Source organism: Taudactylus pleione, unplaced genomic scaffold, assembly GCF_031769625.1.
Source record: "Taudactylus pleione unplaced genomic scaffold, aTauple2 ptg000887l, whole genome shotgun sequence".
NCBI lineage: Eukaryota > Metazoa > Chordata > Amphibia > Anura > Myobatrachidae > Taudactylus > Taudactylus pleione.
In genome coordinates, this window is record NW_028285288.1 from 144896 (window position 1) to 172774 (window position 27879).

The 27879-nt window shown below is 47.6% G+C and overlaps 1 protein-coding gene across 2 annotated transcripts; it reads left to right on the plus strand.

Moving 5' to 3' along the window:
• The first annotated feature begins 261 nt into the window (after positions 1 to 261).
• EHF (ETS homologous factor) lies at positions 262 to 26194 on the plus strand. Of its 2 annotated transcripts, XM_088459026.1 has the most exons (9): positions 262 to 356; positions 3552 to 3814; positions 10599 to 10658; positions 13375 to 13434; positions 13630 to 13716; positions 19013 to 19026; positions 22479 to 22527; positions 24067 to 24262; positions 25720 to 26194. In XM_088459026.1, the coding sequence occupies exons 1-9, from the start codon at positions 262 to 264 to the stop codon at positions 25817 to 25819; spliced, it is 924 nt and encodes a 307-aa protein (XP_088315152.1). In that variant the 3' UTR covers positions 25820 to 26194. The 2 variants fall into 2 exon arrangements, with proteins under 2 accessions (XP_088315152.1, XP_088315151.1); XM_088459025.1 differs by lacking the exon at positions 19013 to 19026 and having other exon boundaries at positions 262 to 364; positions 3578 to 3814; positions 13648 to 13716; positions 22462 to 22527.
• Positions 26195 to 27879: the final 1685 nt, after the last annotated feature.

A 27879-nucleotide genomic window follows, 5' to 3' on the forward strand; every position in this document is an offset into this window, starting at 1 on the left:
TGCTATGGGCTACAGCTTCACTTTAGTAAATATACCCCTTAATACGTCCCTGTCTCAATCAGTGTAATAAAACAATGTCCCTGATATCTAGCAGCTTAGAACAGAAAAAAAGAAGAAAAGTTCAGGTCTGGTTTCTTTTCGTTAGTAAATACTTTGCAGAATAAATATGTATAGAGGAAAGCCGCCTGCGCTGATATTCCATTCCATCGCTCTTCCCAAAATACATTTATTCTGATCGACCTTTTCTTCTTTCCACAGATCATGATTTTACAAGGAAACAACATTATGAATATTAACCCGAGCACCAGCTCACACTCACACTCCCACCAACCCATCTGGGCAGCCCCCTACTCTCCATGTGATGGTGAGAATATTATGATGGGGTCATCTAATTTGTACAGAGCATTTAGGCTAGTCAGTGCATCCATGTGAAATATGAGAGTATATATATATATTATATATATATATATACTGTATATGCCGATCATGTATAATTCCACTGCATCCATACGTTTTATAGGTGCAAAGTTGAGTTTATAGTCTGTACTATAGGCAAACACAGGGGGGGCTCCGGTTGCCTGGAAACCCCCCTCCCCGGCCCACACCATGGCCACAATAGAAATAGTACTATAATAGAATTTTAGAGTTGCATATTCTTCTCAATATCACTAATTAAATAATAGGCACCACCTGTGGATCTTTTAACATGTGTCAGCCAGTAATTTATACACCTGTGCACCAACTAGGAGATCTGGAAAACATGCACTGTAAGGGTGGCACTGCTATAGACCATTTACACGGTTGATTATTAATACTGTTATCCAGTGCATAAGGAGACCAATATGTACATATATGTCCAGGGCAGTGCTCGGTTCCTCTGCTGCTCCCCCAGACTCCCGGACTTGCTCCCAGGCTCTGGAATGTTGCCCACATCTGAAATAAAAAACATTCAGCTGAGGCAGGATGGCTCTACCGCCATATCTAATGGCGTACTGTGATCGCTGGTCCTGTATATGCTGGAATTATGACACACACTGCACTTTGCATGACGCATATTAAAGCTGTATAAGTGATAATTATGTCCTCTTCATGACCACATCACTTTAAAATCAAGCATTTGGAAACACCCCTCTAGAAATCCTGCATTTGCCACTGTGTGTACTCACTGCCACACTGCCACACTGCCACACTGCCACACTGACACACTGACACACAGTAAGGTTCATTTCTTCAGAAGCCAAATAACCTGGCTCTGTGTCTTTGGAGTGTTGCTAAAAACCAGAGCACTTGGAGGAAACCTTTGCAAACAGAGGAAGGACGTTCTGGGGCTGATTGTGTGTTGGGACCAAACACCAAACAAAAAAATCAGTAACTTTGCTTCTTTGCAAAACCAGGCTGCACTGCAGGTGGGCAGATTTAAAACACAGCATCAGCTCCACCAATTACACACAGATATAATCCACGGCCCCAGCACTGGGATGCAGCAATGCCACAGTGCTGCCCATGTAGTGTAAATTATATATATATATATATATATATATATATATATATATAATTATATATATATATATATATAGGGTTGGGTATGGAATCCTGACGGCTGAATAGCTGGCAGGTTAAATGCCGACGCCAGAAGCCAGAACAAGCAGAATCTTGACGGCTAAGGTAAGTACCCTATCCCTCTCTAACCCTAACCCTCCCTTAGGGGTGCCTATCCCTAAAACTCCCGGGGTGGTGCCTAACTCTAAGTCCCCCCGGGGGTGCCTAATCCTAAACCTCCCTTCCCGCACCCTAAACCTAACACTAACCTCCTCCCGGTGGTGCCTAACTCTAACCCCCCTCTCCCTAGCCTAACCGTAACCCTCCCCAGGGGTGCCTAACCCTAAGTCCCCCCAGGGGTGCCTAACCCTCCCCGCGGCCAACTCTAACCCTGTCCCCACTTACCTTCATTTGGGAAGCCGTCTGTCGGGACTCCGTTGTTGGTCTAAAGATAGGCGTCAGGATTTAGACGCCTATCTTTAGTCCTAAGTCGGGATTTCGACGCCAGGATTCCATCAGACGGCTTTCTGGGCATCAGTATTCTTAATACATCCCATATATAATATGTTCGTCATTTGTTGACGTAGCATGCCATTGTTGCTAACTTTTAGACTCTGTCGGTTCTTTGGCTCCATAAATCAATAAAAATAATTTTCACAAAATGATACCATACTACCAATATGTAACTCTCTGTCACTGCCCCTGTCACATGCTGCCCTGTCCTCACTAACATCACTCATCTGCTGATGTACTCTGTGCTGCTGGGGATCCTGCTGCCTCCATTCCCCTCCTCACATCATGTCACTGCCTCTGTCACATGCAGCCCTGTCCTCACTAACACATCACTCATCTTCTGATATACTCTGTGCTGCTGGGGACCATGCTCCTCCCAATATATAACTCTCAGTCTGTGGCTTCCTGCTGCCTCCATTCCCCTCCTCATATTATGTCACTGCCCCTGTCAGATGCAGCCCTGTCCTCACTAACACATCACTCATCTCCTGATATACTCTGTGCTGCTGGGACCCTGCTCCTCTCACTATATAACTCTCACTCTGTGGCTTCCTGCTGCCTCCATTCCCCTCCTCACATCATATCACTGCCCCTGTCACATGCAGCCCTGTCCTCACTGACACATCACTCATCTCCTGATATACTCTGTGCTGCTGGGGACCCTGCTCAGTCTGTGGCTTCCTGCTGCCTCCATTCCCCTCCTCACATCATGTCACTGCCCCTGTCAGATGCAGCTTTATCTTCACTAACACATCAGTCATCTCCTGATATACTCTGTGCTGCTGGGGGACCCTGCCCCTCCCACTATATAACTTTCAGTCTGTGGCTTCCTGCTGCCTCCATTCCCCTCCTCACATCATGTCACTGCCCCTGTCACATGCAGCCCTGTCCTCACTAACACATCACTCATCTCCTGATATACTCTGTGCTGCTGGGGACCCTGCTCTTCCCACTATATAACTCTCAGGCTGCCCCCGTTTCATACTTAATTACACCCTTGGATTGCTAGCAGGTGGGCAGGAACATGCAGTGCTGCAGTAAAGGCTCTATACACTGCATGACTCCCTAGGCGGCTCTACACGCGCCAAAGGACGCTTCGAGCAGCACTGCAGCAGCGCTGCTAGCCGTCAAGAGGTCGTGGGGCAGTGACGGTGCCACCTCAAGGGCCGTGCATCCTGGTTGGCAGCCCTGCCCGCGCACTCTTCCCTACAGCCCTGGGAACATGACGCAAATCTTGTCACCAGACCTTGACCACTTGCACAGACAATAACTACACATAATTAACACTGCCTCTAATTGTATTATAATTAGAAAGAAGAAAGTCACTTGTGCAGAGGACCAGGAGAATTGTCCCGTCTGTCTCCTGGCAGGAAACTATGCATAACATTAGTTATAATTTACACGCAGCGATGGTTACACTCCTTTCACAAACAACGAGGTTCCAAGTAAATGGGGCCGAATGCTCCTATAAAATCTGTAAGTCTTCTGGAGTCACTGACATGTAACGTGTGCTGGCTGTCTGCAGGTTTCTTCACGGGTCAGTGGCATGACATTCACCCTCAGTACTGGACCAAGTTCCAGGTGTGGGAGTGGCTGCAACAGTTCGTGGACTCCAATCAGCTGGACGCCAACTGTATCCCCTTCCAGGAGTTCGACATTACCGGGGAGCGTCTGTGCAGTATGACCCTGCAGGACTTCACGCAAGCCGCTGGCGCTGTCGGACACATCTTGTACAGCAACATACAGAGCCTGAAGTGGCACGGTGAGATATAAAATCATAATCTGACCATTTACTGACCGCATGAAATGAATTGCGCAGGATTGTGGCGGCTGAGTCCATACATAGCCACGTTTGGGAATGCTTTGGGGAAATCAATTTGTTTGAGATTCGCCCTCTGTGATCCAAGGTCGTAATGTGCATTACAGTGCAAAATGGCCTCAGATTAATGAGGGGGGGGGGGGGGTGCTAAGTAAGCACAAGTGTTCTTTACTTTCAATTATTTTTCCTTTTTCAGCAGTGGCACTGATAGGCACAGGTATCAGTATGGCACTGACGAGCGCCATGATGCCTGCAGTGCCGCCTGGGCTACGCAGCATCCAGGTCCATTACCCAGTACAGCTACATTCCATCAACTTTCTACAATGGGACCACAGCCCGCTCTGTGTCCTTACAACACATGTCAAAGACTGAATTTGTGAGAGCTGGGTCGTGATGTCATCACTGCCCCCAGAAATCGCTTTGCGAAATGCGTCTCGGCAGACAGAGACGCATTTGTTTAATTTGAAATATGTTTCAGTGATGGTGGCTCTGCTGTACATGGCAGACAGGCATCATAATCACCATCATTGTTCATTTGTATGGCGCCTCAAATTCAGCGTAGCCGAGCAGCCAGTGTATATATCACATAAATACAAGTTAAACATAATAATAAATCAGACAAGTATCAAATGTACAAGAAATAAATGAGGATAAATTCTATTAGCACCAAAACCATAAAAACTTAACCCTCCCACATTACTAGTTGAACATAATATTAAAACATGCAGTGCGGCTGTTACCTATAGTCTTATATAGTCTTATACCTATAGTCTTATATAGAATAGAAAATGTGAGAATACGCATGAAGCCTCCTTTCTAGCTTCTGGAGACTGCATCAGCTGCAGCCCCTAGAAGCACATTAAGGCTGGCAGAAAGTGGCTTTCCATTGGAAACTCTTTCTGCTAATCCCAGTCCTGACTGGCAGTGCCAGGGAGAGAATCACCTCCCCCTAGCATTGCATGTTTGCCATGCCATATGCAAATAGCGCTTCCAACAGGAAGCCACTGCGCTTACTAGGGCTCCCCAGGGTTGGCAGATATTTACTGGCGGGGTTGGCAGTTGTTAACAGGTATATTTAAGGTAGACAAAGGGGATGTGGATATGAGGTATTATAGAGTAGAGCAGAGGTTCTCAAACTCGGTCCTCAGGCCCAACACAGGTCATGTTTTCCTGGTCACCCAGCAGGTGCACAGGTGTATTCATTACTCACTGACACATTTTAAAAGATCCACAGGTGGAGCTAATTATTTCACTTGTGATTCTGTGAGGAGACATGGAAAACATGCACTGTTTGGGGTCTTGAGGACCGAGTTTGAGAACCTGTGGAGTAGAGGCATCTTGGAGAAGGAAATGGCAAGATGACGGTGAAAGTCAGGCTTATTATATCTGGTGGCTTTGTGATGTCTGCCAGGCTGACCAACATCAGGAAGCCAGTCAGACACCAGGAAGTGACAGACACTGGGAAGCTGAAGGAGCCTGGGGAAGCAGACACTTGAAATCAGACAAGAGACACAGGGAAGTCCACAAGTGGTAGACTGAGCAGGTGTGGTGAAGCGAGAAGGAACATGTAGCGGTGGAGAGAATGTTTTTGTTCATTGTGTAAAGAATAATCTGAGTTTTTGGAGTTAAAAAAACATAACCTCCACCCATGGACACAATAATAAATCTTGTTTTTGGAAACAGAGCAGAAACAGAGGGCCTGATTCAGACCCGCTCGCGAGCGCTGAGCGCTCGCAAGCGGGTCGGTGGTGCCCTAGTGCGCATGCGCACGACGGAGGGAGCTCTGTGGTGCGCATGCGCGAGGCCCGCATAGCGACAGCCAAGCTGTCGCTATGGGTCTCGCACCAAAGGGGGCATGATGTCGATTGTGAGTTACAGGACGCCCCCTTTGGTGGGCGTGCCGGGGGTGTTGCTGCCCAGACGGAGGCATTCCCATGGGAACGCCTACCGTCTGGGGCCGGCCCCACTGACATCACTAGTGATGTCAGTGGGAGTGCTTTTGACTCTGATAGAGCCAAAAGCACTCCTGGGCTTGCGGCAATGAAACCCTACCGCAGGGTCTCGTCGCAAGCCCGATGGTCGCGATGGTATTGACCATCACGACCATCTTTTTGGCCGCTCACATAAGCTGTGGGTGGTTACCCACAGCTATGCGAGCGGCCAGGAGGCAGCTCCAATTTTAGGTAGGAGGGCTCTGATTCAGAGCGAGCGCTCTTGTCAGAGCGTCTGGCTCTGAATCAGGCCCAGAGTGCGTGATTGTACGTAGCCAGCATTCAGCCAGGATATCCTCAGCGCACATCCTACAGTGCAACACTGCGCACCCCCCAACATTGGTGCCATCTCAATGCACCAAGCCACGGCCATGCCCTTTTAAATGGGAACAATCTAACATAAGCAGGCATATGACGTTACATAAGGGTATTGGCTTTGCAGGCCATCGTAATTGACAACTAATATTATATATAAGCATGAGATTATCTACAATATTTTACTGAAACCTTTTTTTTTTTTTTTTATTAACAACAAGGGGTAAATTTACTAAGATAGGAGTTCTAAGTGATGTTGCCCATAGCAACCAATCATATTCCAGGTATTAACTTCTAAAAGGTGCTAGATAAATGAGAAATAGAATCTGATTGGTGGCTGTGGGCAACATCACTTCTTAAATAGAACTCCCATCTTAGTAAATTTACCCTCCAGTCTTAAGTGGGAATACTAACATTTAATTTGTAACAAGTAAGAGTCAATAACTCATTTGAGCGTCTGTATTTTCCCTATTTCCTTATTTTGCCGAGGTGCGCTTCATATTTTGGCACGGTACCTACACTCAGTTTTGCAAAACTTCCTTGTTGGCATATAAGTTCCATAATAAATATTCATCTATGCAAATTGCAAATAGGACACCACACAGCACAAGTTTTCAGTCCACCTGAGTCTTCATTCCATTGAACAAAAAAAGTACCATCACCTACCTAAAGCTGCCTATATGGATTATATAGTAATCTGGGGCACAGATGGATGATGTGAGCTAACTGCGATCTAGAGCATTGCAGCCAATCTGGAAACAGCTTACATTAGTCATTTTACAATAAGCAGCTGAAAGCTGATATTTGATTGGTAGCTGCGATTTATAGCTCGCCATTCCTATATATATATTATATACCATGCAGATGTTGTAAGCAGCACGGGTATGAGGGCAGCAAGTTGTAGAGAATTTGAGTTTAAAAAAAAATGTTTGGTAAATATAAAAAAGTTCCAATATTTGCCTTTTAAAGCGCACACATATAGAAATGTTATTTTAAATGTGCATCACAGATAAGCATGGCACCATTTTAGTTGCTCCCACAGGCAAAACACCAAGGGGTTTATTTATCAAGTTATATTTGTGGTTTATTCCCCAAAAATGGGATATTCGCAAATATTAAGTATCCCTGGAATGTCCAGTACCATGAAGGGACCTGGATTTACTGAGCTTGGCCCTGATAGGTAACAGGTGACCCAGATAGGTGATCTCCAGATGCCATTACCTTATAGTAACCTATGGGCAACAATGGCCGCCACACATGTGTGGTCAGAAAGGACCCGGCTGATGATATAGAAGGGAAATTAATGCTTTTGTGATCAGTTTAATTCTTCCATATCGCAGGGATGGGCTCCTTGCGAAGCCCCTCTTTCTGCATGAGATTTTTAGTACATTCAGACGAATTTAAATTTCTTATTCCCGCGAATAGCGGCAATAAGAAGTTCTATTTATCGAGTTTAAAACCCAATGATTAGATAATATGCCCCCTAGTCACATCCCTGTCCTAAACTGCAGACGAGATAGCTGTAGAAGCTGCTGATTGCAGCCAAAACCTACATTCATCCTCGTGTCTATCTGACTAGTTATTTGTGAAATGATAAATTGAATTGCAAAAAAACACAGATTAGGCCCACAAAATGGCTGCCTTCACTGCACATATATATATATATACGGCATGTACATGCAGAGCCGTAACTAGACTTTTTGGTGCCCTGTGCCACAAAGAACATTGGCGCTCCCCTCATTTTTCAAAGGGACATAATGCACCCAAGAAAGGGCCATAGCTTCATGGGGAAGGGCCAGGGAAGAGATAGGAGAGGCCAGGAGATGCTGGGGATAAATAGGGACACAATATAGTGCACCTGAGAGAGGGCCATGGCCTCATGGGGAAGAGATAGGGGAGGCCAGGAGATGCTGGGGATAAATAGGGACATAATATAGTGCACCTGAGAGAGGACCATGGCCTCATGGGGAAGGGCCAGGGAAGAGATAGGAGAGGCCAGGAGATGCTGGGGATAAATAGGGACACAATATAGTGCACCTGAGAGAGGGCCATGGCCTCATGGGGAAGAGATAGGGGAGGCCAGGAGATGCTGGGGATAAATAGGGACATAATATAGTGCACCTGAGAGAGGACCATGGCCTCATGGGGAAGGGCCAGGGAAGAGATAGAGGAGGCCAGGAGATGCTGGGAATAAATAGGGACATAATATAGTGCACCTGAGAGAGGGCCATGGCCTCATGGGGAAGGGCCGGGGAACAGAGAGGGGAGGCCAGGAGATGCTGGGGATAAATAGGGACATAATATAGTGCTCCTGAGAGAGGGCCATGGCCTCATGGGGAAGAGATAGGGGAGGCCAGGAGATGCTGGGGATAAATAGGGACATAATATAGTGCACCTGAGAGAGGGCCATGGCCTCATGGGGAAGGGCAAGGGAAGAGATAGGGGAGGCCAGGAGATGCTGGGGATAAATAGGGACATAATATAGTGCAACTGAGAGAGGGCCATGGCCTCATGGGGAAGGGCCAGGGAAGAGACAGGGGAGGCCAGGAGATGCTGGGGATAAATAGGGACATAATATAGTGCAACTGAGAGAGGGCCATGGCCTCATGGGGAAGGGCCAGGGAAGAGATAGGGGAGGCCAGGAGATGCTGGGGATAAATAGGGACATAATATAGTGCACCAGAGATAGGGCCATGGCCTCATGGGGAAGGGCCAGGGAAGAGATAGGGGAGGCCAGGAGATGCAGGGGGTAAATAGGGACATCTTATAGTGCACCTGAGAGAGGGCCATGGCCTCATGGGGAAGGGCCAGGGAAGAGATAGAGGAGGCCAGGAGATGCTGGGAATAAATAGGGACATAATATAGTGCACTTGAGAGAGGACCTTGGCCTCATGGGCAACGGCCAGGGAAGAGATAGGGGAGGCCAGGATATGCAGGGGGTAAAAAAGGGACATAATATCGTGCACCTGAGAGAGGGCCATGGCCTCATGGGGAAGGGCCGGGGAACAGATAGGGGAGGCCAGGAGATGCTGGGGATAAATAGGGACATAATATAGTGCACCTGAGAGAGGGCCATGGCCTCATGGGGAAGGGCCGGGGAAGAGATAGGGGAGGCCAGGAGATGCTGGGGATAAATAGGGACATAATATAGTGCACCTGAGAGAGGGCCATGGCCTCATGGGGAAGGGCCAGGGAAGAGATAGGGGAGACCAGGAGATGCTGGGGATAAATAGGGACATAATATAGTGCAACTGAGAGAGGGCCATGGCCTCATGGGGAAGGGCCAGGGAAGAGACAGGGGAGGCCAGGAGGTGCTGGGGATAAATAGGGACATAATATAGTGCAACTGAGAGAGGGCCATGGCCTCATGGGGATGGGCCAGGGAAGAGATAGGGGAGGCCAGGAGATGCTGGGGATAAATAGGGACATAATATAGTGCACCAGAGATAGGGCCATGGCCTCATGGGGAAGGGCCAGGGAAGAGATAGGGGAGGCCAGGAGATGCAGGGGGTAAATAGGGACATCTTATAGTGCACCTGAGAGAGGGCCATGGCCTCATGGGGAAGGGCCAGGGAAGAGATAGGGGAGGCCAGGAGATGCTGGGGATAAATAGGGACATAATATAGTGCACCTGAGAGAGGGCCATGGCTTCATGGGGAAGGGCCAGGGAAGAGATAGGGGAGGCCAGGAGATGCTGGGGATAAATAGGGACATAATATAGTGCAACTGAGAGAGGGCCATGGCCTCATGGGGAAGGGCCAGGGAAGAGACAGGGGAGGCCAGGAGATGCTGGGGATAAATAGGGACATAATATAGTGCAACTGAGAGAGGGCCATGGCCTCATGGGGAACGGCCAGGGAAGAGATAGGGGAGGCCAGGAGATGCTGGGGATAAATAGGGACATAATATAGTGCACCAGAGATAGGGCCATGGCCTCATGGGGAAGGGCCAGGGAAGAGATAGGGGTGGCCAGGAGATGCAGGGGGTAAATAGGGACATCTTATAGTGCACCTGAGAGAGGGCCATGGCCTCATGGGGAAGGGCCAGGGAAGAGATAGGGAAGGCCAGGAGATGCTGGGGATAAATAGGGACATAATATAGTGCACCTGAGAGAGGGCCATGGCTTCATGGGGAAGGGCCAGGGAAGAGATAGGAGATGCCAGGAGATGCTGGGGATAAAACAAGAGGAAGCTACAAGCAAGAATATTAATAATCAGAAATTTGACAGGCCCAAACAGCGCCCCCTGACCTGTAGTGCCCTGTGCGATGCCACCGGCCGCACTACCCTAGCTACGGCCCTGTGTACATGCATGACATGTTTGACATTCAGACTGAACCAAATACATCTGGTGAGATTGATGAAGACACTTATATACCATTTGGTACAGACTTCACCGTTCTTAATATTTTCCGTCTTACAGGTCACTATGGAAGTCAGGTCTTTCAGTCTCTCAACGTCGTTATTAAGACGGAGCAAACAGGTATTTACATTATATATATATATATCTATATAATAATCAGCATATTCTTTTGAGAAATTAACTAAATTAAGTATATTAGCATGAAAAACTAATTTGTTTGTTAGGTGACACATCGGACATTGGGTTTAGCAAATGATACATTAAAATAAATCATATGTATAAATAAAACAAGGACTGTTGATGAACCTTACATTCTAGAGGGAAAAGACAATGTTAATAAACAATAGGAGTCATTGTGTGGCAGAGTGGACATGGTACCAGAACTGGTTGAACACCTGAATGGAGTAGGATCAGGTGGGGGCAGCATTGTTTATAGCGATTAAAACATTGAAGGTTGGGAGAGACTCTGGTCAGGCTGGAAGAACGGGAGCTCCATAGGTGGGGAGCAGCAAATGAGAAGTCTCGGAGGTGGAAGTGAGATGTGGAGACCCTTCAAGTTGTCCTCTGGTTCCTCTAAATGTGACCACATGAAACTTCTCATCTCGTAAACACTGGAGTCAGACATTTCGTAGATTATGAACATCCAAGGAAACAGAAACATCCCCGAGACGTTCTATGACTAATATTCCTGATTTATGTTCCTGATATACTTGTTATTCTGACAGTAAACGGTCTGTTCAGATCTTGTGTAAATTGCTGCTGAGCTGTAAATCCTACATGAGCTCCCAGAAAACCATTCCCTGTGACTCTGGTGTATGAAGACCGTAGTTTAATCTTTGAAGAGCCGATGTGGAATTATTATTATTATTATTTATTTATATAGCGCCACAAGTGTTCCGCAGCGCCTTACAATGTATGAAAACAAATAGGTGACAAAAGACTTACAGTACAAAACAATACAATACAATACAGGACAAGGACATGGATAATATACATTGCCACATTAGCGACCATAACACCCGGATAAGCAGCAGAGCTTAAGCAACCAAGTGTTAGGTGCCCTAGTGGGGAGTAAAAGAAGTAGATGAAAGTAAAGTAGGGAGAACCACAAGAGGGTAGAGGGCCCTGCTCGTAAGAGCTTACATTCTAAAAGGTTAGGGCAGACAAACAGAAGTGACACAGATGGGGGTATACAGGGAGGATATACTCACGGTTAGGTCACCAAGTTCCAGCTGATGAGAGTATCCAGGATATGACTCCGTAATAGGCACAAGGGGCCTGATTCAGACCCACTCGCGAGCGGCTGTCCGCTCGCAAGTGGGTCGATGTTATGGACTGAGCATGCGCACGACGGAGGGAGCTCCGTCGTGCGCATGCGCCAGACGCGACGAGCGAAGGAAAGTCCTTCGCTCGTTGTGTCCGATCAAAGGGGGCGTGCTGTCAATGTTGATTGACAGCATGCCCCCTTTGGTGGGCGTGCCGGGGGCGTGCCTCCCTGACGGGGGCGTTCCCACGGGAACGCCTCCCGTCAGAAGCCGGCCCACTGACATCACTAGTGATGTCAGTGGGAGTGATTTTGGCTCTGATAGAGCCAAAATCACTCCGGAGCTTGCGGTTGAAAACCTCAACCGCAGGGTCCGGCTCGCAATTTCGATGGTCGCGATGGTCTCGACCATCGCGGCCATCACAAAGCACGCTCTTATAGCCTGTGGGTGGTGACCCACAGCTATACGAGCGTCCAGGAGGACGCTCCATGAAAATGGAGCCCGGCCCTCATTCAGAGCGTGCGCTCTGCTCAGAGCGTACGGCTCTGAATGAGGGCCAATATCCAGATCACCCTTTGTTACTATTGCAGTTAATTCTGAAAATTTTATCAGCACAGCTCCTAGCATTTGCATACATAGCTCTAAGAGTTTTGTTAGTGCATCTCATAGTCCAAACCAAGTTCATTAAACACATACAAGTGTAACAAATTTAGTTGATATAATCTGTTCTCAAATGTTGGTCAAACTTTGTTCAACTGTTTGATTAACTGTTATGCATATCACACTTAATACTTGCCACACTTTGTATCTTTCTACATGTAGCTGACCCCTCTAATTCTAAAGAAATAATTTGTCTGATTATGGCCTCTAATGGTCAGCTGATCAAAGCAGATAAAGGGCCTGATTCAGAGCCGGACGCTCTGACCAGAGCTTTCTCTGAATCAGGGCCGGCCTACCTAAAATTGGAGCGGCCTCTTGGACGCTCGCATAGCTGTGGGTTACCACCCACAGCTTATGCGAGCGTCCATGATGATGGTCGCGATGGTCAAGACCATCGGGCTTGCGACGAGACCCTTGCGGTAGGGTCTCGTTGCTGCAAGCCCTGGAGTGAATTTGGCTCTATCAGAGCCAAAATCACTCCCACTGACATCACTAGTGATGTCAGTGGGGCCGGACCCATGGGAACGCCTTCGTCTGTGCAGCCACGCCCCCGGCACGCCCACCAAAGGGGGCGTGCTGTCAATCACCATCGACAGCACGCCCCCTTTGGTGCGAGACCCCGAGCGACAGCTTCCCGTCGCTCGCCGGGTCTCGCGCATGCGCATTTGGGTAACATCGACCCGCTTGCGAGCGTCCTGGGTCTGAATGAAACCCAAAGTGCACTGTGTTAAGTAAACACATGCTCAATAAACTATACTACCCTCAAGAATATCCACAGAGCAAGTAAGACCAATTACAAGCACATTGTGACATCCCATACATTTAAATACACAGATTATTTTGCTTGAGGGTGTAAGCTGTGCCAGCAAGGGAAATGCTCTGATCATTGTTTGTTACCCAATCTGTCCTAGATCCCAGTTCCGTCACTCCTTGGAAAGAAGAAGCATTTCCATACGACAACAGCTACGACGGTAAGGGCCGGGCACAGCCTCTGCACGTTACATGACAATTATGGTGCCATTGTGTAGGCTAAACCAGTGTTACAGAATCTGCCGCCTGCCCATTCGCCACGTACTAGTAACAGCGCCAGGGCATGAAGGCTTCCGATGTTGGTTCAGCCCCCACTGTGTGCCCATAGCAGGTGTACTCCAATCTGCCTGACTCAGGTCCACTTTGTGTTCCAGACTTGTATGATAGTAAGCCGTTCTGCCGGAATCCGCTGTCAGTGACGACGTCTAACCACTACACTACAGGTAAGTCTGGTCTGTGGCCAATGTGACCTATAATTCCACTGATAGTATGATCTGAAGTTACGATATCAGCTGAATAAACTCCACTTCCCAGAGATTTTAAAAATATGAGCTTATGTACTATAGGGGCAAGTTGCAGACGTTTCCATCTTCCCTGGCCGGGCTGCTCCATTTATCATCATCTATACAGTTATAATTAGAACTGTGATGTTATATCTTGAACATCTAAAAGTTCAGTGCTGTATGGCTGTGTACATGGGGGTTAATGAGGAAAAACGTCCTTTATGGTCCTGAAAAACACTGCTCTATGGCCCTCATTCAGAGCCGTTCGCTATTTGCGGTTGTTCGTTCTAAAACAAGGGGTGGCTATTCAAATGAACCGTTCGCTGTTTGCGGTCTGTTCACGCCTCTAGGTCTGAACGAGCGAACAAAACTTGCGTTCGTTTTTTGGAAAAATACGCCCCCTGGCCGCTCGCATCCTACGTCATGTCCGCTATTTATTAGATTAATCGAGTACATCGACCAGGGTATGAACTGCTCGCTATTCTTGTGGTTGGTTTTTCCTACCACAATTTTGCGAGCAGTTCTGGCTATAAAAGAACCCAGTGACGTGGTCAATGACGCTGCTGTTTTAAATATGCACACCCATAAAACGCCCGTTTTGACCTTTAAGCACGCCTGCGATCGGATCTCCACTCCCCGTTTTCAAGCACCTTCCCCTGTTACCACCCACATACGCCTCTTTCTGTCACTCAAATTATCAGGCATTCGCTATTTTGCGAACACATGAATTTCAGCCGCACTGAGTGGTTCGCGCATGCGTATAACGATCCGTACGCATGCGCAGTTGGGCAAACATCGCTCGGAGCGAACGAGCAGCCACTTGCGTCCGGCTCTGAATCAGGGCCTATATGGCCGTCGGCCGGGGTGTAACTAGGTATTTGAAGTTCCCATAGCCTATAGTTTGTAAGGGCCCCTATGTACCAGCACATGTAACTGTCAAGGAAGATTGGCCCCCCTCATCTCTGGGCCGCATAGCAGCTGCACCCCTTGCACCTATGGTGGTTATGCCCATGGCTATCGGTACCCTTCCATTGCTGAGGCTGTAGAACGTAAGCTGAGTACACGCTGAGGGGGTCATTCAGACCCGGTCGTTAGCACCGATGCGTTCGGACCGGGTCGATGGCCCCCCACAGAGCATGCGCACGACGGCGCCGGCGTGCGCATGCGTGAGACCCGCTACGACCGACAGCGCCGGTCGTAGTGGGTCTCGATCCAAAGGGGGCGAGCTGTCTGTTGATTGACAGCTCGCCCCGTTTGGAAGGCGGGCCGGGGGGGTGGCAGCCCAAACGGGGGCGTTCCCATGGGAACGCCTACCGTTTGGGGGTGGCCCCACTGACATCACTAGTGATATCAGTGGAGAGCTTCCGGCTCAGACAGAGCCGAAAGCTCTCCGGGGCTTACGACAAGGGAGACCCTACCCTAGGGTCTTGTCATAAGCCCCGATGGCCGCGATGGTCTTAACTAGGGATGAGCGGGTTCGGTTCCCTGAGAACCGAACCCACCCGAACTTCGGGGATCCGGGGCGATCCGAGCCCAAGCTCGGATCTCCCTGTCTGCCCCGGATCCCTCTCCCGAGGCAAAACCTCGAGATCTGCTGTCGGATCTCGAGGTTTTGCCTCGAGCGGCCATTTAAAAAAAAATGCCTTTGCCTTTAATGGGCAAAGTGCTGATTGGCTGACAGAGCCGTCTGTCACGGCTCTCAGCCAATCAGCATTATGGTGCTCATTTGCATGTAGCACGGACTCGTGAGATCCGTGCTACATGCATCTGTGTGATTGACAGTGACACAGAGCACAGATGGGTCAGTGAGACCCGTCTGTGCTGCTGTGTATTTCAATGACACAGATGCACGCACGGACCAGGAGATCCGTGCTACTTGCATCTGTGTCATTGACACAGAGCACTAACGGGTCCGTGAGACCCGTCTGTGCTGCTGTGGTAAATAAAAAAAAAAAAACCTGTGTAAAAAGAGAAAAAAATGGCGTGCCCCCCCCCAAAAAAAAGAGCAACCAGCCCCGGGCATTAGTGACCCAGTGCTGGGTGTGCTTAAATACAGGGGACAAACGACATAGGGGTCCCCTGTACTTAAACACAACCAGCACCGGGCTAGTCAGAACCAGAGCTGGTTGCCAAAATACGGGGGACAAACGACGTAGGGGTCCCCCGTATTCTGCGCAACCAGCTCTGGGCTCTGATCCGGTCCTGGTTCTGGAAATACAGGGGAAAAAAATGAGTAGGGTTCCCCTGTATGTTCCAGAACCAGCACTGGACTTTTTCTAGCGGGGGGCTGATGCCACAGCCAGGGGAGCCCTTTCACCGGGCCCCCCAGCCGCAGCATCAGCCCTGACCGCTAGTCAGCCCAGGCCGGGGATCCCTGGAGAGCTGGGGACCCCCCCAATAAAGGGGTCACCCTCTCCAGGGCACCCCAGGCCCAGGCTGATAGCCCGGGGCTATCCCCGCCACCCCTGGTGGCGGTGGGTGGCGGGTTGATTGTGTGGTGTGGTGTAAATAAAGAATATCAAACATTGTCTTTACAAGTAGAACTGCAAGTCCCAGCTAGCCTGCCCCGCATGCTGGTACTTGGAGAACCACAAGTACCAGCATGCAGGGCATTAAGGGCCCACTAGTACCTGTAGTTCACCTGTAAAAAAAATGTTTAAAAAAACACAGGACACACACACCGTGACAGTATAAGTTTATTAAACATACATACACACACACACACACACACACACATGTACACATACTCACCTATGTAACCTGTAGCATCGGTCCACTTGTCCGGTAAAGTATCCCTAGGGGACCTGTGAAAAAAAACATACTCACCATCTCCTATGCGAGGTTCTGTCCTCTTCGTTCCAAAGTAGGCATCCCCGGACTTGGCAAAAAAAAAAAAACGAAAACGCGATCCACGAACTTAGTACCGTTCTATAGAACGGTACTTCCCGAATGAGAGCTTAGCGGCGGGGTATCACCATGGAAACCCCGCTGCTAAGCGTTCATTGGCTGAGAGAGGCCATCTCCCGTCTCTCTCAGCCAATGAACGGCTCCCTCCATTGTAGTCAATGGTGGGAGCCGCAAGGTTATTAAAGTTTACCCTGCGGTTCCCACCATTGACTACAATGGAGGGAGCCGTTCATTGGCTGAGAGACGGGAGATGACCTCTCTCAGCCAATGAACGCTTAGCAGCGGGGTTTCCATGGTGATACCCCGCCGCTAAGCTCTCATTCGGGAAGTACCGTTCTATAGAACGGTACTAAGTTCGTGGATCGCGTTTTCGTTTTTTTTTTTTGCCAAGTCCGGGGATGCCTACTTTGGAACGAAGAGGACAGAACCTCGCATAGGAGATGGTGAGTATGTTTTTTTTCACAGGTCCCCTAGGGATACTTTACCGGACAAGTGGACCGATGCTACAGGTTACATAGGTGAGTATGTGTACGTGTGTGTGTGTGTGTGTGTGTGTGTATGTATGTTTAATAAACTTATACTGTCACGGTGTGTGTGTCCTGTGTTTTTTTAAACATTTTTTTTACAGGTGAACTACAGGTACTAGTGGGCCCTTAATGCCCTGCATGCTGGTACTTGTGGTTCTCCAAGTACCAGCATGCGGGGCAGGCTAGCTGGGACTTGCAGTTCTACTTGTAAAGACAATGTTTGATATTCTTTATTTACACCACACCACACAATCAACCCGCCACCCACCGCCACCAGGGGTGGCGGGGATAGCCCCGGGCTATCAGCCTGGGCCTGGGGTGCCCTGGAGAGGGTGACCCCTTTATTGGGGGGGTCCCCAGCTCTCCAGGGATCCCCGGCCTGGGCTGACTAGCGGTCAGGGTTGATGCTGCGGCTGGGGGGCCCGGTGAAAGGGCTCCCCTGGCTGTGGCATCAGCCCCCCGCTAGAAAAAGTCCAGTGCTGGTTCTGGAACATACAGGGGAACCCTACTCATTTTTTGTCCCCTATATTTCCAGAACCAGGACCGGATCAGAGCCCAGAGCTGGTTGCGCAGAATACAGGGGACCCCTACGTCGTTTGTCCCCCGTATTTTGGCAACCAGCGCTGGTTCTGACTAGCCCGGTGCTGGTTGTGCTTAAGTACAGGGGACCCCTACGTCGTTTGTCCCCTGTATTTAAGCACACCCAGCACTGGGTTACTAATGCCCGGGGCTGGTTGCTCTTTTTTGGGGGGGTGCACGCCATTTTTTTCTTTTTTTACACAGGTTTTTTTTTTTTTTTTTTACCACAGCAGCACAGACGGGTCTCACGGACCTGTCATTGCTCTGTGCCAATCACACAGATGCATGTAGCACGGATCTCCCGGGTTCGTGCTACATGCAAATGGGCACCATAACGCTGATTGGCTTCCTGTCTGCCACTGCAGTGCCACTCCTAGATGGGCCACGTGTTTGTGCCGCCCCCTTGTGTCGCTTAGCATAGTCATCCAGCTTCCTCGGTACAACCTTTTGGCCTAAAAACAATATTGTGAGGTGTGAGGTGTTCAGAATAGAGTGGAAATGAGTGGAAATTAATGTTATTGGGGTTATTAATAGCGTAGGAACAAAAAAAGGCCCATTTATGTGATTTTAGCGTTTTTTTTTTATTTTTTAAGAAAAAATCCAGATCCAAAACACAAAACCCAGAACCCAAAACACGGAAGGGTGGTTTTGGCAAAACCAATCCAGATCCAAAACACGAAGAAAGATCCAGATCCAAAACCAAAACACAAAACACGAAAAGTGTCCGGTGCACACCCCTAGTCTTAACCCACAGCCTTACCACCACTAAGGAGGATGTCTTGAAAATTCAAGAGGTCCTCCCCTCATTCAGACCGACCGTACGCTCTGTGCGACCGGCTCTGAATGAGGTCCTGAGTGTTGTCTACCCAGTCGATATGTCAGCCTGACGGCCAGACATATCGGATTCTGGGTACACATTAGAATAATGGAGTGAACGTCAGAACGATCAATAGTTCCGTCTTTCGTTACACTGCATGGCTCCGCTTGCGAAATTGTCTGGTTTGATTTGATGACGTCACAAATGCGACCGTGGGAGCGCATATATCGTGCATACACACTGCACGATTTATCGTTCTGATTTGGCCAAATTGGAACGACATCGCTCCAGTGTGTACCGAGTTTTAATGGGCTACTAAATGCTACAATGATACAATACCTACTGTTCACACTGAACGCCCACCCTAATTCTGGATTTCATAGGAAAAGGGGATGATGGGGAGCAGTGGAGACTCCAGAGGTGAGGCTGCAGCGCAATTCAAAATTCAAATAGGAGAGTCACACCAACTGTCACCCCAACCGCTGCCAAACATCGCCGGCCAGGACTCACTGGCAGTTGGTGTGACTCCCCTATTTGAATTTTGAATTGTGCTGCAGCCCAACCTCTGGAGCCGCCACTGATGGGGAGTGAGGTGGAGATACTACAGGTCTTCTCTGTTGGACTCCTCCAGCAGACGACAACTAAGCCCAATGGCTGGTGTGCGTCTGTGTTTTGCAGCGCTCTATCAGTGTGTTTTGCAGCGCTCTCTATCAGTGTGTTTTGCAGCGCTCTCTGTCAGTGTGTTTTGCAGCGCTCTCTGTCAGTGTGTTTTGCAGCGCTCTCTGTCAGTGTGTTTTGCAGCGCTCTGTCAGTGTGTTTTGCAGCTCTCTATCAGTGTGTTTTGCAGCGCTCTCTGTCAGTGTGTTTTGCAGCTCTCTATCAGTGTGTTTTGCAGCTCTCTGTCAGTGTGTTTTGCAGCTCTCTGTCAGTGTGTTTGGAGCAGCGCTCTGTCAGTGTGTTATGCAGCGCTCTCTGTCAGTGTGTTTTGCAGCGCTCTGTCAGTGTGTTTTGCAGCGCTCTCTGTCAGTGTGTTTTGCAGCGCTCTGTCAGTGTGTTTTGCAGCAGTCTGTCAGTGTGCTTTGCAGCTCTCTATCAGTGTGTTTTGCAGCGCTCTCTGTCAGTGTGTTTTGCAGCTCTCTATCAGTGTGTTTTGCAGCGCTCTCTGTCAGTGTGTTTTGCAGCTCTCTGTCAGTGTGTTTTGCAGCGCTCTCTGTCAGTGTGTTTTGCAGCGCTCTCTGTCAGTGTGTTTTGCAGCTCTCTGTCAGTGTGTTTTACAGCGCTCTCTGTCAGTGTGTTTTGCAGCTCTCTATCAGTGTGTTTTGCAGCTCTCTGTCAGTGTGTTTTGCAGTGCTCTCTATCAGTGTGTTTTGCAGCTCTCTATCAGTGTGTTTTGCAGCGCTCTCTGTCAGTGTGTTTTGCAGCTCTCTGTCAGTGTGTTTTGCAGCGCTCTCTGTCAGTGTGTTTTGCAGCTCTCTGTCAGTGTGTTTTGCAGAGCTCTGTCAGTGTGTTTTGCAGCTCTCTGTCAGTGTGTTTTGCAGCACCTTCTGTCAGTGTGTTTTGCAGCGCTCTCTGTCAGTGTGTTTTGCAGCACTCTCTGTCAGTGTGTTTTGCAGCACTCTCTGTCAGTGTGTTTTGCAGCGCTCTGTCAGTGTGTTTTGCTGCGCTCTATCAGTGTGTTTTGCAGAGCACTGTCAGTGTGTTTGGAGCAGCTCTCTGTCAGTGTGTTTTGCAGCTCTCTATCAGTGTGTTTTGCAGCGCTCTGTCAGTGTGTTTTGCTGCGCTCTGTCAGTGTGTTTTGCTGCGCTCTGTCAGTGTGTTTTGCAGCGCTCTGTCAGTGTGTTTGGAGCAGCTCTCTAACAGTGTGTTTTGCAGCTCTCTATCAGTGTGTTTTGCAGCTCTCTATCAGTGTGTTTTGCAGCGCTCTCTGTCAGTGTGTTTTGCAGCGCTCTCTGTCAGTGTGTTTTGCAGCGCTCTCTGTCAGTGTGTTTTGTAGCTCTCTATCAGTGTGTTTTGCAGCACTCTCTGTCAGTGTGTTTTGCAGCGCTCTGTCAGTGTGTTTTGTAGCTCTCTATCAGTGTGTTTTGCAGCGCTCTCTGTCAGTGTGTTTTGCAGCGCTCTCTGTCAGTGTGTTTTGCAGCGCTCTGTCAGTGTGTTTTGCAGCTCTCTATCAGTGTGTTTTGCAGCTCTCTATCAGTGTGTTTTGCAGTGCTCTCTGTCAGTGTGTTTTGCAGCGCTCTCTGTCAGTGTGTTTTGCAGCGCTCTGTCAGTGTGTTTTGTAGCTCTCTATCAGTGTGTTTTGCAGCACTCTGACAGTGTGTTTTGCAGCGCTCTCTGTCAGTGTGTTTTGCAGCTCTATCAGTGTGTTTTGCAGCTCTCTGTCAGTATGTGCGCTCGCAAGCGGGTCGATGTTGGCCCAGTGCGCATGCGCGAGACCAGGATAGCGACGGCCAAGCTTAGGCCCCACAGGTGCTGCACCCACCCCTCTATGGCTGTCACATGTCTGCTCTCATCCAATCACATGCTGACCCAGTTTCCCTGCTCCTATGAAGTGTTCCCGGCCAATCACTCTGAAGTACATCTCCTGGACTCGTGCCAGAGGGAATGTAGAGGGGGATTGAACTCCAAACTGTTGTAAGACCACTGACAGCACAGACTCTGCAGTAACTTAACAACAGTAGCAACCCCATTCATGTAGCACTATGATAGACTGCAAATAAAGCTTTTGTTTTGCATTCATTTAAACAGCACCTATAGAAAGTGCTTTATTTGATGGTAAATGGACCTTTTACTATGTGGAAATTGTACCATATACTTGAAAATTAGGTTTATTTCCCACAGGTAATGACATATGTTATCACTTCAGCATAAGCATATACTGTAGCCAAAGTGAGAGGCTGCTGCAGAAACCCCCACACACAGCTGGTGCAGTACTCTTTTTCACCAGCAGGTGCAGAGTCTCCTTCTCAACCCTGTATTAGTGTATTGCATTGCACGTGTTGGAGTCACTATAATGGGTTTCTTATGTTTTTGTGCTACGAACGTGCTCTTATATTATCCATTTACTTAGGGCCTGATTCAGAGCCGGACGCTATTTGCGCTCTCTCGTTCAGTAAAAAGGGGTGGCTATTCAAATGAACCGTTCGCTCTTTGCGGTCTGTTCACACCTCTAGGTCTGAACGAGCGAACCAAACATGCGGTCGTTTTTTGGAACACTACGCCCCCTGGCCGCTCGCATCCTACGTCATGTCCGCTATTTATTAGATTAATCGAGTACATCGACCAGCGTATGAACTGCTCGCTATTCTTGTGGTTAGTTTTTCCTACCGCAATCTTGCGAGCAGTTCGGACTATAAAATAACCCAGTGACGTGGTCAATGACGCTGCTGTATTAATTATGCACACCCATAAAACGCCCGTTTTGACCTTTAAGCACGCCTGCGTTCGGATCTCCACTCCCCGTTTTCAAGCACCTTCCCCTGTTACCACCCACATACGCCTCCTCCTGTCACTCAAAATAGCAGGCATTCGCTATTTAGCGAACAAACGATTTTCAGCCGCACTGACTGGTTGGCACATGCGTATTACGATCCGAACGCATGCGCAGTTGTGCGAACATCGCTCGGAACGAACGAGCGTCCGCTTACGAGCAGCTCTGAATCAGGCCCTTATTTCATTATTTTGAATGCTAATCCTGTGCTTTGCCCATGGAAAGGCTGTGGGGAGAGGGCGGCCTAATGTGTACACCTGAAGAGAGCTATTGTGTGTTCTCTATATGAAAGTTTCCACAGTCACTATTACACCATTCCTGGCACAGGTCCATCCAACAGGACAACAAATGCTGTTTTGTCTTTTCAGCCTATGCAGAATCGGAGGTGAATAAATCTCAGGAACATCCCCCGAAAGCCAGCACAAAGAAACACAGTGAGTAGTAGCCGGTAATTTTCCAGTAACTTATAGGGGAGAGTCAGCACCGCAAGAGGTGGGGGCAGGGGACACCACTCACACCCCTAAGTTGAGTTGCATTTTGGCTCAATACCTCCTATATCTCTTCACCCTTTGAATATAAATGCCAGAGCTTTCCTGTCCTGCTGTGGCATTGCGGCCATTCATAGGAGAAGCGAGGGGGGAGTGTATCAAGCCTTGATATACAGTGGACAAGTTGCCCAAACCAACTGCTGAGAGTGTCAGTGTCAGTGTGTGTCTTTGGGAACATCCGGTATCCAATCTTTTCACCAAGGCCATTCTTAGACAAGTACCAACAGCATTGAGGCATTGCACGCCGGCCGATGGATAGAACTTGGTCAGTAGTGTTTCCACTTTGCTGGCTCCCTCTTACATCTCACTATTACTTTCCCGCAAGACTCATTTGGTCAAAATTATGGCATCATCCCCGTCCCAGAGTAAGGACCACAGGGGCCTGGGGCTGCAAATGACCATGGTCCTATTGAGAACCAGAGGAGGTGTGCCCAGTGCTGTGTGGGTGTGGCCATTGCCATGTGGGCGTGTACTCCCCTTCACTATCAGCCCCTATGTCTCCTTAAATATGTAACAGTAGAACAATTGCATCATTTATTGAGGAAAATAGAAGTAAATTGTTAATACGTATGATTTATGGTCGGCCCTGTGACTTGTTAGGTGAGTGGAAGCCATCAAGCTCTCATGATGATGGGCCTATTTTTATGTTGTGGCCTAGGGCTGTATTTCCATTCACCCCTTTGTTAATCTGGCCCGACATTACCCTCACCGATATACTGGGCCTCTGGGGGGGAAGCCGACGGTCGCAATGCCGACCGCCGGCTTCCCGACTGTCTAATCCCGGCAAGTGGCTAACGACTGGTGTCGATATCCTGATGCCTGTCATTAGACCTATGCCGGGAGCCCGACACCCGGCTTACCGATTGAAGGTAAGCAGGCACCGAGCGTGGACAGCCTTTTAGGTTAGGGGCTCCCCCGGGAGGTTAGGGTTAGGCTAGGGGAAGGGGGAGTGTTAGGGTTAGGCACCCCGGGGGAGGTTAGAGTCAGACACCCCCCCAGGGGACTTAGGGTTAGGCTGCGGGGAAGGTGGGGTTAGGTTTAGGCACTTAGAGGGGGGTTAGGATTAGGCACTTGGGGGGGAGGTTAGGGTTAGGCACCCCTAAAGGAGGGTTGGGGGGGAATTAGGTTAGCATACTTACCTTAATGGACGATCATGATTTCCATCTCTGCCGGGCTGCCGCTGTCGGGATTAGAACCGCCGGCCTCTGGGCAGATAAGCTCTGTGGCTCTTTACAGAGTTAAATCTCTGGGGAATCAATACATTCCAGCAAGCCGGTAAGGTCTATTTATTAAAGGGAGAAAACCCATAAACAGTCCTTTTGGCTAGAGTTTGGGATTCCCCCTGTTTATTACAATAAGTGCAGCTTTCAGGCACTTGTGCTAATGAGCTAAGCTTGGCTGCTGACTGTAAGTCTTTCCTTGTAGACCCGCGTGGGACTCATCTGTGGGAGTTTATCAGGGACATCCTGCTGATGCCTGAGAAGAACCCTGGTCTGATACGGTGGGAAGACCGATCCGAGGGAGTCTTCCGGTTCCTCAAATCCGAGGCGGTAGCGCAACTCTGGGGGAAGAAGAAAAATAACAGCAGCATGACCTATGAGAAGCTGAGCCGCGCCATGAGGTAACAGCAGTACGAGTGCTACGTCTACCATTTCCCCATAGCAATAAATTCAGGCGCTCGGACTGTTTCCTATTGCAGGAAGGCGGCGTAGACATAGGACGGGCAGTGTTGCCGCTCTGTGGTATAAAGTATGTTACCAGAACTTCATTGAGGCCACCCTTGTTTTGATGCAGGTCCTTAATACATGAACTGACAATATACATTTGTGACCTGGAAGGTCTATGTACTAAACCTTGGAAAGAGATAAAGTGAACAGTGATAAAGTACCAGCCATTCAGCTCCTAAGTGCCTATCTCCAAGGCTTAAGGCCCCCCATACATCAGAGATGGATTACAGCAATCGTGCAATTTGCAATCGATTGTGTATAAAAATCTTTCCCTTTTTCAATCGATTGCAGAATTGCCACAATCGATTGAAAAAGGGAAAGATTTTTATACACAATCGATTGCAAATTGCACGATTGCTGCAATCAATCTCTGATGTATGGAGGCTTTTTAGTTCATAGACCCCTTTGTTGCAGACTGAAAATCACAAACCATTGGAAGTAATTAATTTGTGGTATTATAAAGCTTATGTTGCTAATTTGCATGTATTAAAAGAGCTACACCTAATCGTGTCACATAATTAACCAGCCTAATCACTCTTAGTCACCTGACGACTAATGCAGGTGAAGTAGTTTCTATTGCAACAGTGATCTTGTCTAATTGATTGTTAACATGAGCTGTGGTGTCTGTAGATGCACTAGAATTGCAGATGCCATAAAGCAGGGGTCAGGGAACTTTTTTACCTTTTACCCCAAAATATATTTAGATATGCCGACGTTACCCCCTTGATTTGAAAGGAAGGAAATCATATAGTAGTGACCCCATAGTTATGCCCCTGTAGTAGTGCAACCAAAATATAATGCCCCTGTACTAGTGCCCCCATATAGTGCCCCTGTAGTAGTGCCCCCATATAATGCCCCTGTAGTGCCGTTTGTACAAAAAAACCCACTTACCTTAATCCCCGCTCCTGCATCCGCCGCCGTCCTGTCTGCCCGGCTGCTCCTCGGAACTATGGGAGAGACGTCATGACATCTCTCCCATAGTGCGCATGGATAGAAGCTGAAGCTGGAGTTCAGAAGAGAACTCCAGCCTCCGGCTAACGCGGCGCTGCAGGGAAGGTGCCGGGCGCCCACTAGTAATATCTCAGCGGGCGTCCAGCTTAGAGCCTCCCTGTGGCACAGCTGGGCATGCATATGAATCATCCTATACTATAGAATGATTCATATGCATGCCCGGCTGTCCGTCCATTACCCCCAGGAATTTCATTTTTACCCCATGTGGGGTAATTACCCCTGTTCCCTGACCACTGCCATAAAGGAACAACTAATTACACATTTTGGGTACATACATGGGAGGTATGTGTGGTCATCATTATTTTGTCTACATCGTTATCTTTTGCCGTCTTTTCGGCAGATACTACTACAAGAGAGAGATCTTGGAGCGCGTCGATGGAAGGCGTTTGGTGTATAAATTTGGGAAAAACGCTCGCGGATGGAAGGAAAACGATAGCTGAAGCCCAAAGCTGGCACACTGGAAATAATGACTAATTTATTTATATGACAATAAAAAAAACAGAAGACTTCAGAGGAAGAGTACAAGGCTTGCTGGTGTCAATGAAGCGATTTCTCTTCTATTTTGGGGACAAAATAAAATGACCTACGGTTTTCTGCGACTTGCAGCATTTCTATGAATTGTGCTGGTAGTTGCCGGGAGATTCATGTTACCGTGTTATAAGAGAATGGGAAAACACAAATGATTGTAATAACGTTAGATCAGAAATGGCACCTCATCCTCATTTAAAGGGCACCACGCTTGGTGCTATTGGGCACGCCTATAAACACTAAAGAAAATCTCCACATCATTCTAGATGCCAGACAATACTATAGAATCCTGGGCGGATATATATATATATATATATATATATATATATATATATATACACTTTTTTTTACGTTATTTGATTTTCAATCTGGACACTTAAGTTGATCATTAAAGTCTATGTATATTTTAATGATGTCATGCAGCTTACTAGAAACTAGTGACATCACTAAATCTTAGTGAATGGTTGTCACCGGTGACAGGTGAATTTTTTATGTTGTTAGCAGGATAATGATAAAGTACAAATATTTAAACTGTGAACGGCAGAAAGCAGGAAATAACTTTACTATAATGTTATATACCATGTTAACTATTTAAAAAGGACAGAAACAATTCTAACCAAAATGTTAGCATCGATCAAGAGTGTAATAGACATCTCCACAGAAGCTATTGGTAAAATGATAATATACATATATTTTGTAAATATTTTTTTTTCTTTCAAATTATTAAAATAATAACAATTATGTGGTGAAAGATTTGGCAAAGATATTCATATTTATATAATCAAAGCATTGGTACCGCAATGGGCCCCTTAACCACCCCTGACCTGGGTTTTTGACACAGTGCACAAATAAAGTCTAAGACAGCTTATTGTATAAAGTGCTGAGTTTAAAAAGCGAGACATTTCCACAGTATCAATCTCAGTGTGTGTACAAATTGTGTCCTGAAAACGATGTCTACGTAAAGATTGATTAAAATGAATAAAATCTTTGAGAATTATCTGGCTACCTTAGGAATAATTTTCCCAGTCACCCAAACAGCTTTATAAAAAAAAAAAAAAAAAAACGCAGACACCAACCAGATTTTTGATATAGCCTCATACTAATCATATTTAGCGAATGTCCAGTTGGTCGCTGTGATGTCCTTGTTAGTGAAACAAACGTGAACATACTTCACCTTGTATGGTAAATGTATTTTATAAAATAAAGTCAATTGAAATGTATTTTTATAAATAATTTATATATATATATATATATATATATATATATATATAAAGTTTCTGTAAGTTTTCTAGAAACAGTGAAAGTTCATTCCTCTAAGAAGATTGGTACTGAATGATGTTTTGCAATTTAATGTAAATATAACTTTCTATCTACTATATAGTACTGTGGTTAGTGTTGTTTTTTTATTATTATGACTTTTGTTATAAAGTAGAAAACACTTTTTATTTTAGTAAATGGTGATGCAGACCAGATTATTGTCCTTGAGTAAAGGTGATACTATGGATTGTAGTCAGTTACCATTTGCTGATAATTGCTACAGAGCAGCTGTAATGTTCATGCACCTATTTTTATTCTGTAACAAGGCGCCAGCTGGATCTTCCTGTGCGCGGCATGATACAGACATGTAAACATTGTGACTTCACAGCCTATTGGTAAGGGGGGCCCTTAAAGTGTAAGCGTCATTTACAAATGTGCAAAAAATGTGAGCTAGCAGCGCTTTTCCTGTTTCGCAAAAGAGACCGTCCAAGCTCCAACAGACAGGTCATTGATGCCAACATTAGATATAGTGACTAACTAGCTAACTGGGGATGACTATGTCTCCATGATCTTCTTGATCTCAGGTTGACAATGCATGTTTTCTAGGTGACCCTCTCGCATCCCGCCTACCTCTTATTGAATAGGCAGAATGGAGGAGGGGTCACAATGACGTGATTCTCACAGAATGACGGGAAACACCCGGCCTTTTCCCTCA